Source organism: Salmo trutta, chromosome 17, assembly GCF_901001165.1.
Source record: "Salmo trutta chromosome 17, fSalTru1.1, whole genome shotgun sequence".
Taxonomy (NCBI): domain Eukaryota; kingdom Metazoa; phylum Chordata; class Actinopteri; order Salmoniformes; family Salmonidae; genus Salmo; species Salmo trutta.
The window spans coordinates 41,602,460-41,618,494 of NC_042973.1; the positions used below are offsets into that span (position 1 = coordinate 41,602,460).

The following is a 16,035-nucleotide window of genomic DNA, read 5'->3' on the forward strand; positions in this document are numbered from 1 at the left end:
CAACATATAAACACTCTAAATAGGTCAGGAGCCAGACATGGAGACTAAGAAGGAACATGAGTCTGTGCGATGGTTCCTGTAGAACAGGCCAGCAGCAGAGAATATCCTCTCTACACCTGCAGAACCACTGGGGATGATAAACACCCTTTATCACACTCTTGCTGGCTGGGCAAAATGTAGAGTTGTTTTTCAATTTGTCTATAGGTAGGCCTAAAGGTTTTTAGGCAAAATAACCCAATCAAAACGGAAAGCTCCTTGAAAGAGGGAATATGCCAGGCCTATTGGACCAAAATCAACGATGGCCTATTGTATAGATAATAGAACAGATTTTTTTGTTTATAAATACTTTGCTACAATGACACACTTAGTTAGCTACCCACCTCGTTCCTTTCTGTTAGCATGTGCACATAGTAAGTACGCCATCATGCTTTCTGGATGTGTGTCTTTTCAGGTTCCACAATGATTCTTTAGTTGTGGATATTACATCACCACACTCCCTCTCTTGCTATTGGTCCTCATCTTTGTAAGTCACCTTGATTTAGCACCTGTGTGTTTTGATCAGTTTCTTTATGAAAATATTTAGCAAACTGCATGACAGTAGCTAAAGCATGGGGCTAGAGATAGCAGAACACAAGTAGACTACAAATGCATGTTGGGACGGGCATGCCCTGATCTCATGAAGTGAGAGCTATTGGAGTGAAATTGGAGCGGGCGACAAGGCCGACGCTCCAGCCTTTGGGAATCTCACGCTGCGCTCCAGTCAAATTGGGCACGCTCCTCACTCCAGCTCCGCTCTGCTCACACCCTCTGATCTCAGAACACAGAACCACATTTTGCGTGCGCTGGCCAGCTATTCGTCTGTCACTGATACTACCATACCTTACACACAGCCTCATCCCAGGAGCACCAAGAGAAGGGCAGCAGAGATGATTGTGTGATGACACACTAGCTGCGCCACTGTGATTCCCCTGGTCCCCCAGGTGTGGTTCACGTCATCCACACCACCTGACTGCTCTGTAGAGGGGATATGACATCATGCTGTCACCTTACTGTGTTTTAGTTCAGACAGCAGTGTCAGGGCTAATGATTCCTGGAGCATCGGGAGCCCTTTCCGGAACTGTCTCTGGAGGCTTCCATCGCAGAGTTCACTGGGAGAGTGCTTCTCTCTGTAACAAAGGAAAAGAGAGGAGAGCGAGGAAGGACAGAGGGAAGCATAGTCTGGAAAAGGGACAGAAGAGAAAGGAGGAGGAGGAAGGAATTAGATAATTTAGGTGATTTATTGTACATTTTCACTCACGTTGTAAAGCTGAAATCCATTGTTTGACTAGGTTATCTCAAAATAACTCTTGTTCATTTACGTTTACGTCTTAGTCATTTAGCAGACGCTCTTATCCAGAGCGACGTGCAGGAGAAATTAGGGTTAAGTGCCTTGCTCAAGGGCACATCGACAGATTTTTCACTTAGTCAGCTCGGGGATTCAAACCAGCAAACTTTTAGTTACTGGCCCAACGCTCTTAACCGCTAGGCTACCTGCCGCTGTCCTCTTGTATTGTAGGCTACTGATTTGTAAATGAACATTATTTACAGTACATTTTCCTGGTACATGGCAGTGGACTTCAGTCTCTGGTTGAAGTAGGCTGCAGCCTTAATGATCTGTACATAGAGACCAGTGGAATATATGATACAGAGGAGATAACACATGGGGGGGACTACTGTAAGAACGTCACTTTTGGTGACCTTTTTAAAGGGATATTCACATCACACAATGACTGTTTACTCAATCCAAAAAGGCCCATTATAAATTGCAATCTGGGTCAGGTGGGAATCATTTGAAAGCTTGTTCTATTGCCCACATGACTAGCTAAGTTATTAAATACAATCTTACAGTGTTAGTCTTTCATAAGGCAGTTCAGGGAAACAGATTGTAGTTTTGGTGCGCATAGAAAAGAGTCATGAGTGCGTTCATGTGCATGTCCCGCAGTGAACAGACAAACGGGCTCATTCTGTTCAGAACAGTCTCAATTCATCGAGGCATGGACTCTACGAGGTGTCAAGCGTTCCACAAGGATGCTGGTCCATGTTCACTCCAATGCTTCCCACAGTTGTGTCAAGTTGGCTGGATGTTGTTTGGGTGGTGGACCGTTCTTGATACACACAGGAAACTGTTGAGCATGTCCTTAATTTCATATGCAGAGTTTGGTTATTCTCCGTAATGGGTCCATATGCGCAATTACTGCGTCCATAATACCACAGTCGACTGCAGTTACTGCACTTTTACTACAGTTTCAAAACTTTTTTTGTAAACAGTGCCATAAAGTTACGTTTCCGCCACTGAAACTTGACAGTGCTTTCTTAATGTCCTGAGTTTTATTTATTCCTACTGTATGTAACAGAAATACATTGCACAGTATTTCCTTTTGCGTGGATAATATGAGTATCCACATTTACTCTAGCCTATGATTGTATAGTCTGCTCTGGTCTGGAAATGGCCAGGACAGGAAGGGTAGTGCAGTGTAGCGTTTCACATGGGAACTGGAACACACTAACATATGGCACACCGGTCTCATGGCACATCCTGTGTTGACTGTCTGGTTTGAATCCCCCCCCCCCCCCCCCACCAGACCGTGAGTTGTTTCTGGGTTGTAAATGTTTATAGCTTCATTAGAAGTGAGGCAAAGTGTGCCATGGGGCTGTGATTTTGGTGAAATGCTCTTTTGCTCCTCGGATGCTCCCCCATTATGACGTGTCCTTCCCTCCACACTAGAACCTAGCGGTTTGGGTTTTCAGGACCTTGAGAGTAAATCCTTCAGTCCCTATGAACAGTCAGTGTGGAAATGACCACAGAGAGAACACCTTTCAGGATCTGCTCAATTCGAGTCAGTCTCAAAAGGGTGATTTATTGTCCTGCCAAAGCAAAAGGAAACTGGGATACTCTGTCCACATGGAGTCTGGGAAATATATTCTCTGTGTTTCTGGTTATCCTTGGCCTCAAAAGTGTTCCAGTAGCTAGAGGGACTGTTCTCTCCTCCCCTGTCCTGTGCTGCTTAACACCATTATTCAACTTCATATTCACCATCTCCAGCACCACCCCAACATCAACGTATGTGGAAATGGTTTCTGTTTTGTAGTAAAAAAAAAGAGAGAGGAAGATAAGTGTATCCAATGACATCATCAGTGTGAATCATGTTATTTTAAAACAAAACATAGAAACGCGCTATTTCCACATATTGATGTTGGGGTGATGCTGGAGATGGTGAATATGAAGTTGACATTGTTGGAAATGTCCCTTTTTTAAAGTTTGATTCTGACCCACTGTTCTTAGACGAGACCATATAGGGCGGTAAGGGGCACACAGAAATGTCCTTTTGGAAGTTGAGGACTGTAACTCCCGAGGTGTTCCATTACTTTCAGTGTTAGGAAACATACACCTTGTATGAACAGAGAATCCCAGAAGTAGATACTGCCTGGTTCATAGTTACTGTAGTGTGTTCCTGTCTGCTGCTGGTGTATTTCAGAGGTTATCCAAGGTACAGGGAGGAACTGAACCAGTCCACCTGTGCAGGTGGCTTAGTGTACACCAGCTGGTGAACCCACACAGACTGAACCCACAGCTGCAGACGGCCTTCTCAAGGGGCCCTTTGAGGTATTTAGGGAGAGTGGAAACATGTAGGTGGTGGTGTCCAGGGACAGGGATATGTGGGCCGTTGCGGAGAGGCCACCTCTGCAGGCGCTGCACTTCCAGAGCTGAGAGTTGTTTTGACAGCGGTGAGGAGTTGGCAGGGTGTGAAACATTTAACAAAAATATAACACGCAACATGTAAAGTGTTGGTCCAATGTTTTATGAGCTGAAATAAAAAGATCCCAGAAATGTTGCATACACACAAAAAGCTTATTTCTCTCAAATGGTGTGCACAAATTGGTTTACATCCCTCTTATGACTGTGGCATATCAAGAAGCTGATAACCTCTTAAATGTAATGGCAAAATGTAGATTTCCACCTAAAAAGACATACCCAAAAGTAACTGCTATTCATGTGTAATTACATGATTCTGACATGCAGAAACGTGGTATATTTGGAAAGAAGACATCTGGGCAAATATGAGGAAATGATCAGATAGATAGGAGTTACATAGTTCAGAATACACAAGATCAAGCACACACAAAATAAACGTCTTTCATTGACAAGCTATAAGTGAATTATTGATGCCCAGAGCTGGAAACACATCTGATGGCTTCCACGTAAATAATATCAGAAAACAATATGGGACTGATAGACCTAACAACTAGAAATGGCCAGATGTTTTAGTAAGTGGTGTCAGGTGTGGTCACTGGACGTTTCCAAGTGTCCCTAAACCTCTCCAAAGTGGCATATGTCTGTAAATTAGATAATTACAGTGCTATTACATATTTGCAATCCCTAAATGCTATTTGTTCAGTATAAAAACACAATTTCTACCATATCAGCCTCACTTTAACATTGTGGTGGTGTTATGGGGTATTCAGGGTCCATTAAAGTGTCCTTTCAACTTCTCTAAAGTGTCCGAATGTGGTAATTGCACTGTTTTTGCACACTGGATGTGTCTAAAAGTTATTATTCACTATAAAAACGACATTTCTACAACACCAATCTCTCAAACATTGTGGTGCTGTTTTTTTTTCAACCTCTCCAAAGTGCCTGAATGTTTAGCCTAGGCATATCCAATGTATTGGGCCTACATACAAATGAACTGTTTACAAAAACAAAATAAAAGCAACATATATACACATACATGGGGAAAAAAATCACGTCTGATCAAACATTAGCTTGGTTACGCACATGTCCTTCACTAAAAAAGGTGCAAAAATAGAAATAAGCTGAACTATTTACAAATGGCATTCCTGTTTGTTTTACATCTCAGGTATAGATGATTAGATTTCACTTTCACCATAGCTTGTGCATGTCCTGATTAGTCTTTGAAGCAGTCCCTCTCTGCCAGGAAACAAAAAGCGAACTGGCATTTCGGACAGAAGGTCTGGCATTTCTCCCTTTTCCCCCTGTGTTTTGTGCAATGCTTGCAGTTCTTCCTTTTGTCATGTGTGTTGGATAGTGGCGCTCATCTTGAGTGGGGGGTCTTGTGAGGTTGCTTTGGGCCCCCCCAATTCAGCCATTTCCAACACCAGCTGGTCTCGGAAGGCCAGCTGGTAGAGAGGGGTTTGACCTTTTGCTTTGGCCATCTGTTTGTGGAGAATGAAATAATTTACTTTAACAATGTCCACAATATACCACTTCCTGGTCTTGTGGAGGACCTGGTAGTAGCCAATCAGAGCATAGGTTGACACTGCCATTGTAGTCCTTCACATGGTTGTTATTGAATGCCTTATGATGTGTGGTTACTTCCCTAGTGTCCTTCCATTTCACAAAAAGCAGCTCGTTAGTCCTGATCCAACCTATGGTCCCCCTGTCCGCTGTCATGTCATTTACATTGCTTTTGGGGTAACCGATTCTGTTAGGGGCTTGTGGCACAATTCGTCCTATATTCTTTTAAAGAAAAATGTGTGTGTATTTTACCCCCCCTTTTTCTCCCCAATTGTTCGATCTAGTCTCATCGCTGCCACTCCCCAACGGGCTCGGGAGAGGCAAAGGTGGAGTCATGCTCCGAAACATGACCCGCCAAACCACCCGCCAGCCAGAAGCCAGCTGCACCAATGTGTCGGATGAAACACCGTTCAACTGGCATCCGGGGTCAGCCCGCAGGCACCCGGCCCGCCACAAGGAGCCACTAGAGCGTGATGAGCCAAGCCAAACCCTCCCCTAACTCGGACGCCGTCCTATGGGACTCCCTACCACGGCCGGTTGTGGCACAGCCTGGGATATGAACCTGGGACCGTAGAAATGCCTCTACCATACTGCATGCAATGTAGTGCCTTAGACCACTGCGCCACTCGGGAACCCCCTACTTTCTTTTTCAAGAGGTCTATGAAAAGTGGATGTAGAACCATCAGATGGGGTGATTGACATAGCAGTGGGGGGTGAAGACCTTGACCGGCGGGGGCGCTTGCTGGGGAGGGGTGGCTCCCAAACATCATCATCAAAATCCTCTGCATCCTCCACTCTCTGGTGAATCAAATAAAGGGATATAGAATTACAGTTGACTAAATTTACAAAACAACATTACTATAAAGTAAAAATACCAAGCCTAAACTTTATCTGTACAGTGTCTCACATAGGTGTGAAACACACACAATGCAAACAGTAACACTTTGGCGAAAAAACGCAGAGGTGAGAACCACAAATAACAATGGCCATGAGAGTTTAGTGGCCTCACAAGGATGAAACTTAGAACAACAAACAGTGAAATTATATGAAACATAGAAAATAACTACTTTGAAATTATATAACATTGAAATTACTTGTTACACAGGCCTATGTAAACTAAATCCAAAGCACAAAAAGCAGACAACTTATAAAAAACTAAGCAGGCGACGTCATATTTTTGATGCGCAAAGAAACAGTCACTCGGTGGACATTGGATGTTGCCATTAAGTCATACAACATCAGATAACATTGGCAATAGGCTAGATTTGTTCATAACAACCTAATGATGAGTGTGATATCCCCATGTAGCTATAGCTCAAACACAGACCAAATCGAAGCTTACCTTCTAAGATGTTTGCGGTTTGGTGAAAACGTTGTGTAAAATAAACATTTTGACTCTCGGGCCTGGTGGTCAATAATGGTAGGTCACAGGCAGACAAATAAGATATCCTCATGATCTGTGGAGTCCCAGCTTTCGGTGTGTGTCGATGGATTCCGTGTTTATTTCACGCTCAAGGTCCTAAACGATATCTTAACCGCCATCGATAAGAAACAATACTGTGCAGCCGTAATCATTGGCCAGGCCAAGGCTTTCGACTCTGTCAATCACCACATCCTCAGACTCAATAGCCTTGGTTTCTCAAATGATTGCCTCGCCTGGTTCACCAACTACTTCTCTGATAGAGTTCAGTGTATCAAATCGGAGGGCCTGTTGTCCGGACCCCTGACAGTCTCTATGGGGGTGCCACAGGGTTCAATTCTTGGGCCAACTCTCTTCTCTGTATACATCAATGATGTCGCTCTTGCTGCTGGTGAGTCTCTGATCCACTTCTACACAGACGACACCATTCTGTATACTTCTGGCCCTTCTTTGGACACTGTGTTAACAACCTTCCAGACAAGCTTCAATGCCATACAACTCTCCTTCCGTGGGCTCCAACTGCTCTTAAATACAAGTAAAACTAAATGCATGCTCTTCAATCGATCGCTGCATGCACCTGCCCGCCCGTCCAGCATCACTACTCTGGACGGCTCTGACTTAGAATATGTAGACAACTACAAATACCTTGATGTCTGGTTAGACTGTAAACTCTCCTTCCAGACTCACAGTAAGCATCTCCAATCCAAAGTTACATCTAGAATTGGCTTCCTATTTTGCAACAAAGCATCCTTCACTCACGCTGCCAAACATACCCTTGTAAAACTGACCATCCTACCGATCCTCGACTTCGGCGATGTCATTTACAAAATAGCCTCCAATACCCTACTCAATAAATTGGATGCAGTCTATCACAGTGCGATCTGTTTTGTCACCAAGGCCCCATATACTACCCACCACTGCGACCTGTGCGCTCTCGTTGGCTGGCCCTCGCTTCATACCCGTCGCCAAACCCACTGGCTCCAGGTCATCTACAAGACCCTGCTAGGTAAAGTCCCCCCCTTATCTCAGCTCGCTGGTCACCATAGCAGCACCCACCTGTAGCACGCGCTCCAGCAGGTATATCTCTCTGGTCACCCCCAAAGCCAATTCCTCCTTTGGCCGCCTCTCCTTCCAGTTAGTTCTCTGCTGCCAATGACTGGAACGAACTACAAAAATCTCTGAAACTGGAAACACTGGAACTGGAAACATCTCCCTCACTAGCTTTAAGCACCAGCTGTCAGAGCAGCTCACAGATTACTGCACCTGTACATAGCCCATCTATAATTTAGCTCAAACAACTCCCTCTTAACCTACTGTATTTATTTATTTATTTATTTATTTTGCTCCTTTGCACCCCATTATTTCAATTTCCACTTGCACTTTCTTCCACTGCAAATCTACCAAATCTACCATTCCAGTGTTTTACTTGCTGTATTGTATTTACTTCGCCACCATGGCATTTTTTGCCTTTACCTCCCTTATCTCACCTCATTTGCTCACATTGTATATAGACTTATTTTTCTACTGTATTATTGACTGTATGTTTGTTTTACTCCATGTGTAACTGTGTTGTTATATGTGTCAAACTGCTTTGCTTTATCTTGGCCAGGTCGCAATTGTAAATGAGAACTTGTTCTCAACTTGCCTACCTGGTTAAATAAAGGTGAAATAAAATACATTCGTATGCCCATATATGGTAGTAAGTAACACCAAAGATTTTAAGGCACAGATCAAAAGCCAAGATACTCAGCTTTCCGCAGACACACTGCTTTTGCAAATAGAGGCTACCGTTCTCATACCAGACTTAATTGAATAAAAAAAATCGAATAGGCTCCCAAAATATGGGGACTTTACATTTTAAGAGGTTAAATGGCATGGTCATTACACAGGTGCAGCTTGTGCTGGGGACAATAAAAGGCCACTCTAAAATGTGCAGTTTTGTTACACAACACAATGCCACAGATGTCTCAAGTTTTGAGGGAGTGTGCAATTGGCATGCTGACTGCAGGAATGTCAACCAGAGCTGTTACCAGAGAATTGAATTACCATAAGCTGCCTCCAACGTCGTTTAGAGAATTTGGCAGTACTTCCTACCGTCCTCACAACCGCAAATGGCGTGTAACCATGCCAGCCCAGGACCTCCACATCCAGCTTCTTCACCTGTGGGGTCGTCTGAGACCAGCCACCCGGACAGCTGATGAAACTGAGTAGTATTTTTGTCTGTAATAAAGCCCTTTTGTGATGAAAAACTCATTCTGATTGGCTGGGCCTGGCTCCCCAGTGGGTGGGCCTGTGCCCTCCCAGGCCCACCCATGGCTGTTCCCTTGCCCAGTCATGTGAAATCCATAGATTACGGCCTAATGAATTAGAGCCTTATATGAACTGTAACTCAGTAAAATTGTTGCATGTTGCGTTTATATTTTGTTCAGTATAGTTCTAATTGAAAGTTAAATAAGCAAACAATTTCCAGCATCGAATATAGGCTGTAAAAATAAATTTATTTAGTAGGCTATATTCAAACTTTTACTAGCTGCACCAATTTAAACTTGATATGGCCTGCTCTGCATATGGTCTAAGTGAACGAAAGCCTGAATAATTAACTGATAATAACTGAATTAGCCTATTGTAAACCATACATGCTTGCACCATTTGCAGGTTGTGTATCGATCTACCAGGTTTTTGTCTACAATGACTCCAAAATCCTTCCAAACCAAATCGTGGATTTCACTCACACAGCACCTGTTTCCTAGATGGTGTTTTTCATAACCTTTCTTTTTATTTCTCCGGTTAGGCCTACGTTAGCCATTTTCACATGAGCTAGGCTAGCCAGGGAAACTCACTTGGCAACATATTTTCATGTGGGGGGGATGAAACCATAAGTTTCAGCACCACACAAATAATGGACAGTTCCCTGATCCAGTGCATTCCTGGCTGGTAGCCTACATGTCTGGCTCACTGCGCACAGAATGGAATTCGCAACACAATGCAACACAACAAGCTCCTGGATTTGTACAAAAAATAAATAAATATGATCTTGATTTAAAACGTTTCCGACACTCAATATAATTGTTCTAAACCGGGAGTTGACCCACGGGTTGAAATAATGTTTTTATTTTTTTGCGGGTCAACTGCAGGGAACCGTGGATATCTGACCAGATGCAGGACTTTACTCTAGATCTGTTCAAAAATGAACGATGGCTGTTCATATTATTGTTGAAAAGGTTTTGAATTCTGGAATTATATGGGCTAGCCTAATTCTGATGAATTTGTCACATCCGTCCCCTCACTGGGAAGTTGGACACTTACAGGCTCTAGGTCAGTGGTCCAGTCTCTGTCCACTCCTGCCTGCACACTCTGTCCTGGAATATGATCTGAGGACTTAGATCCCTGCTGTGTGGAACAAAGGATTGAGAGACATCATACCCAAGCCGGACACTGCAGTCTGCCACACTGACCTCAGACAACCGACACAGTCCAAAGCGCTTTAACAGTATCTCAGTAACTGTGTCTTCCTTGTTTATATCAGTAGCTAATAGCCTTGCTGTGACACATTTAACACGACATTGATAAAGGCCTATGTGAAGTGTGTGTCACTCTTAATGCACAACTATCACCACCTTGTATAATAGTCAACGATTAGTTTGAACTGAGACATTAAAACTCTTACTGTGCCCTTCACTATGCAATTTGCCATTCAGGAGGGAAAACATGTATTAGTTGTCCTGTGTTCAGATTCTTCTGAAATGTGATACTGCCTACTGAAGCACTATCTGTGAACATAATTGTGAACCCTGCTCCAACTTCTAACCAGGGACGTCGGCTCTCTTCCCGGTTGCCTCTGGGGGATTTTATGCGATCCGGGCACATCACAATATACCCATTGCTCAGCAAAATGGTTGGATCAAACACAGTACAGTACAGAGGCTGCTGTCTGTCATTCACTGCTGGTCTGGTTACGTCATCTCATGCTTTCCCTTCATCCTTGCATAGCTGCGATATGGATTCATAAATGGAATTGAATTGCGGTATACAATCAGCCTATGGATATTTTGTTGTGCTTGATGTTCTGGCGTTTATAGCTGATTCGGCTAATCTATGAATTTCCTGTTTTTGATGCAGCGGATATGATATCCCATTAAATCCTGTTGGATCACTTCTTCAAGACTATTAATAGAACAACATAGGGGATAGGCTGCACCAGTGACGTGTGTTGAGGTCGGTGGCTGGGTAGGCACCGGCTATTATCAAAGCCAGATTTACTCAAATAAACCTTGATGAAGCCCAAGTTTACCATAAAACCGACAACCAGAGTGACATAGGCTTTTAACAGAACTGTACAAACATTTTCACCAAATGTAAATACCAATGTAGTCGAGATACACAAGCGACCAAATAACACACTGCTCGACTCAGCTCAGCCATAGACCCGATGTAGCATGCAGAGTTCCAACTGATAGGTGTGGCACTAAAAGACCAATATCTGGACACGTTTAATCTGAATCATTTGCAACGCATAGCCTTTCACAATGGATTTACAATTCTTCCAATGCGCGGCGTGCACACACACACAATAATATTATATGTGATATTATTACACACACATTTAGTAGCATCCATCTGGTAGAAGCCAAGACTTGGGCCTGCACTGAGTGGAGGAGAAGCCCCGTTCCCAATATGTCGACAAAGTACATGCCCGAGATGTGTAAAATTCTGGGTAAAAAGTTTGAATTGGTATGTTTCCTACAAGTGGACAGTCCAGTACTCACTGTTCGCCTGCCCGACAGCGAGCAGTGAGGGAGATGGTGGTTGCCTTGCCTGTCATGAATAAAGTCACGTGCTGTATGCTGCCCTTGTCTGGTCTTAACTTTCATTATAGTTGATGTTCCACTCTTCGAAACCTCCATGATTATTACAACTTGGAAAGTTGTTTGAGGTGCAGTATAGAGGTAGTGTCCATATGTCAAGTTGTTTTTGCTAGCAATCTAGCAGTTCATGGATGCTAGCAATCTTTGTTCAGCACCAAATGATGTAGACATGCCAAATTGTGCACAGCTTACCCAGGCATTACCTACACAACATGTTTAGGCAATACGCAGGCGCAAAATATACATTAGGCTCAAGCTACTTCAAGCTAGGCAAGGCAGCGATGCCTATGCAGACCCTGTCCGTTACAGTGACTGGAGTAAGGAAGGCCGTGCACGTCAAGGATTTTAATGGATTCGAATGGATGGAAAGAAAGTCATGAATTTTTAAACGTTGATTTAACCTTTATTTACGAATACCCTGGTATTCGTGAGGTTTTGTTGCCGTTTTAGAAAATGTTGAGATTTTGCGCATAACAGCCACCAGAATCATTCAGAAACGAACATTAGATAACAATATATTTTTTTCTTTATAATAACATTTTTAGATTTGGCTTTTCACAACAGCTTTTTTAAATGAGATTATTACAGGGTAAGCACTGACTACACGTCACTGGTCTACACTGTAGCCAGAGGTCTTTCTAACAAGTTGTTTAAGGAAGATCATCCGAGGACGTTCCAAATCAAACTCGGTAATGTGTCATGATGAACTCGTGAAATATGCAGACATTCTCATAACTCCCTGTGCTTTTCCTCTTTCTCCCTGACAGAATGAGGATGCCTGAGACGGGGAGATAAAGACTTCACCGGAGCAGAGTGTGTGCTAGAGCCAGGGGCTGGGGCCTGACCAGAGACCCCCAGAGGCCCCCAACTGGGGGGGAGGTTCATGGGGACCATGGGGGACCTGGGAGGCTTCACCACCACAGGGGAGAGGGTGAACCCGGCCCACATCTTGTTTGACCGCTTCGTCCAGGCCTCCACTTGCAAGGTCACGCTCAAGGCCTTCCAGGAGCTCTGTGACCACCTGGAGCTCAAGCCCTGTGAGTACCGGGTCTTCTACCACAAGCTTAAGTCCCGTCTCAACTACTGGAAGGCCAAGGCACTCTGGGCTAAGCTAGACAAGCGGGCCGGCCAGAAGGAGTACAAGAAGGGACGTGCATGTACCAACTCTAAGGTATGTGATGATGTAACTTGTCTCATATCCTTGTTCAAACTACCTCAGAGAGTATTATTTCTGTATATAGAGAGTCATTTCTGTATATAATAGGGTAGGGCGATATCCACATTTTCATGTTGTCTATTTTCCCTTGTTAAATATTGCGATTTAAATTATATTTTGCGATTAACAGTATATCGGGAATTGAACTTTTATGGTAATATCAGCCCACTCTTGTATATGAGATACGGTATGCTCCCCCCTCCACAGTGTTTGATCATCGGGGCAGGACCATGTGGCCTGCGGACGGCAATCGAGCTGGGCTTCCTGGGCGCCAAGGTGGTGCTGCTGGAGAAGAGGGATGCCTTCTCCAGGAACAACGTGCTGCATCTGTGGCCCTTTACCATCCAGGACCTCAGAGGCCTCGGGGCCAAGAAGTTCTATGGAAAGTTCTGCGCCGGAGCCATCGACCATATCAGTAAGTGGATAAGACTACGCCCATTTCCTGCCCATTCTTTTATCAAACGGTTGAACTGCTTTCGCGTTTTGCTTTGTGATCTAATATGATCTATGAAGAGAATAGTTCTGGTGCTTGCCAGGACCATGGATCAGCTGTGACATTGCAGTCTTTTCGGTCGTCGAAGCGAATAAATAGTTCTTGTTTAACGTTCTCCTCTAATCTGTCTGACTCTCTGTGCAGGTATCCGGCAGCTCCAGCTGATGCTGCTGAAGGTGGCCCTGCTCCTGGGCATCGAGATCCACGTCAACACGGAGTTCAAGGGTCTCATCGAGCCCCCCGAGGACCAGGAGAACGAGAGTAAGACCTTTGTTACGTGACTACGTTAAGAGCCGTCACAAGACACGACTTCTCTATAGCCAGACATTAAGGGAGTAAGGAAGGGCCATATGTTACTGTATGCGACAGTGCTAACTGAGAGGTCTCTATTGGAAAATATCCCCATTGCTGTCAGTGAAGGAAAGTCAAGTCGTATGCTAAATAATACAAAAGTTACACGTCTTATGTATTTCCCCATGTTGTGTGTTTTTGCAGGGATAGGGTGGAGGGCTGAGGTCCTCCCCAGGACGCACCCAGTCAACGAGTTGGAGTTTGATGTCATCATTGGGGCAGATGGGAGGAGAAACACGCTGGCAGGTAGAAAGCAACAAAGTAACAGATGTGATTGAAAATGAGTTGTGTAAAACACTGGGAACTGAAGCCCCCAAAAACACAGCTGGGGTTCGTTTACGAGTCCGACCCCTCTTTCTCTCTCTTGCTCTCTCTCTTTCTCCCCCTCTCTCTCTCTCTCTCTCTCTCTCTCTCTCTCTCTCTCTCTCTCACTCTCCCTCTCGCTCTCCACTTCTCCTGCTGCTTTGTTGTGCCCTCCTTCACTCCATCCATCTTTAGAGAGCACTCCTCCGTGGCCTCTCTCTGGAGCAGAGCACGAACGGGTGAATTGGCTGTGTGTTTCCTGTATGAGCTAACAGCCCCCACAACCGCTCTGGGTGCCCTGTAGTGTGTGGACTGCTGTGACCCATCTAGCCCTGAGGGAAGCAGTTTCCCTCAGGGCTAGTCAGTAGTCACTGCATGCAATGATCGTTCTCAGCCTGCAATCTTACATGAGATGATTAAAAGAATTGCGGTTGTATTGATCGAACTGACACTGATGGTGTGCATCAAAGCCTAACAGGTGCAACCTTTTTTGTTGTCCTGTTCTTTTCTCTTTTACAAACGTGAGTTTGTAATACAAGGCAACTGTTAACTTGGCTAGTTTGTTCTCTCGAAGTCTGACCCCCTGACTCATTCACTGTCATACATAATGAACCCTTGACCCCCGCCTAACATGTCCCATCCTTCCTCCCACTCTCCTCTCCCCTACAGGGTTCAGGAGGAAGGAGTTCCGAGGCAAGCTAGCCATCGCCATTACGGCCAACTTCATCAACAGGAACACTACAGCCGAGGCCAAGGTGGAGGAGATCAGCGGAGTGGCCTTCATCTTCAACCAGAAGTTCTTCCAGGACCTCCGGGAAGCCACGGGTCAGTTATTGCTCCATAGGGAGACAACATGTAATAACCCTCGTTATGAGATTTATAAAGGCTCATAGGTGCTTATAACAAGTTATTAAGCATTATAGCTGTAGGCTTTAAGTAACATTTTACGGATTATTATATATTAGGAGTGTATGGATTTAGGTGATACACATGTATTTTCTGAGAGCCTGTCAGTTCCTTTCTGCATGGTTTATCCATGGGTTAGAGAAAATGTCAACAAACAAAGAGGAATCTTGAATCTGTTGACGTTTCTCAATTAAACAGTTTGATCCCTTGCCATAACATGAGAGATCGGTGCGGAGATGGCACTGTCTATATGGGCCGTAAGTTTTGTCTCCTGGGTCGTGTGATCTCCATAAAGTTGGATCCAGACCCGAAGACAGTCAGACCCGGACCCGATGACAACCATACCTAAAGAAAACGGGGGACCTGGATCTGAACGGACCCGAGAACAACCAGACCTAGACCCGATTGGACCAGAGTGACAAACTTTATCAGCCAAGTTGCTCTTCTGGTTAACAAACAGATATTTATATGTTGCTAGGCCTTCTATAAGTCACTAAATGCAACTTAGTAGCATAAAATAAATATGCTATAAGCTATGCAGAGCCGTGGCCAGGTCCATTCGGGTCCACTCGTTTATCAGCTGTAGTTACATAGACCTGAGATCCGATAACAATCAAACAGGACCCGACCCCAGAACCAAGGGGAAAGTTAGAATTTTGGAGCCGGACCCACTCGGGTCCCGGGTCGGGTATTCGGGTTCATTGTCCACCATTCCTCTAACAAAGACAACCAGAGAGACTGTCAATGGAGGAGCCATAGGAGCAACTGTAGAAAAGACATTGGTTTACCAAAAAATAATCCCAAAACTCTCTTTCTATTGATTTGATAGGAATTGACCTGGAAAACATTGTCTACTACAAGGATGACACGCACTACTTTGTCATGACTGCCAAGAAACAGAGCCTGCTGGAGAAGGGAGTCATTCTGCATGTGAGTGATCAAAGGGTGAGAGAGACACGTCTGGAGATGTCTCTCTCTCGTACACATGCATGCACACACATACAGAACTGTACACTCACTCAGTCACTTTCCGTCTCTGTGTGCCCGGTCCCTGCCTAATGGCCAGACCAAGCCAAAACTGTGCCAGGAACAAACCGCCAGCTCAACCACACTTAATGAGAGTTTGTGTCCCTTCACTTCATAACACTGCTGTTTCCTTTGACTAGAGTGGGCAGTCGCAAGCTT

The 16,035-nt window shown here is 44.5% G+C and overlaps 1 protein-coding gene across 5 annotated transcripts in view; it reads left to right on the forward strand.

Annotated features, from left to right (window-relative positions):
• Positions 1-16,035, forward strand: part of mical3a (microtubule associated monooxygenase, calponin and LIM domain containing 3a) — a 92,188-nt gene that overhangs the window by 14,447 nt on the left and 61,706 nt on the right. For all 5 annotated transcript variants that reach the window (XM_029696817.1, XM_029696818.1, XM_029696819.1 and 2 more), the window contains exons 2-7: positions 12,349-12,752; positions 13,005-13,212; positions 13,435-13,551; positions 13,786-13,887; positions 14,614-14,769; positions 15,680-15,780. In XM_029696817.1, coding sequence (XP_029552677.1) covers positions 12,465-12,752; positions 13,005-13,212; positions 13,435-13,551; positions 13,786-13,887; positions 14,614-14,769; positions 15,680-15,780 — 972 coding nt within the window. In that variant the 5' untranslated portion in view covers positions 12,349-12,464. The remainder of the gene's footprint in view (positions 1-12,348; positions 12,753-13,004; positions 13,213-13,434; positions 13,552-13,785; positions 13,888-14,613; positions 14,770-15,679; positions 15,781-16,035) is intronic.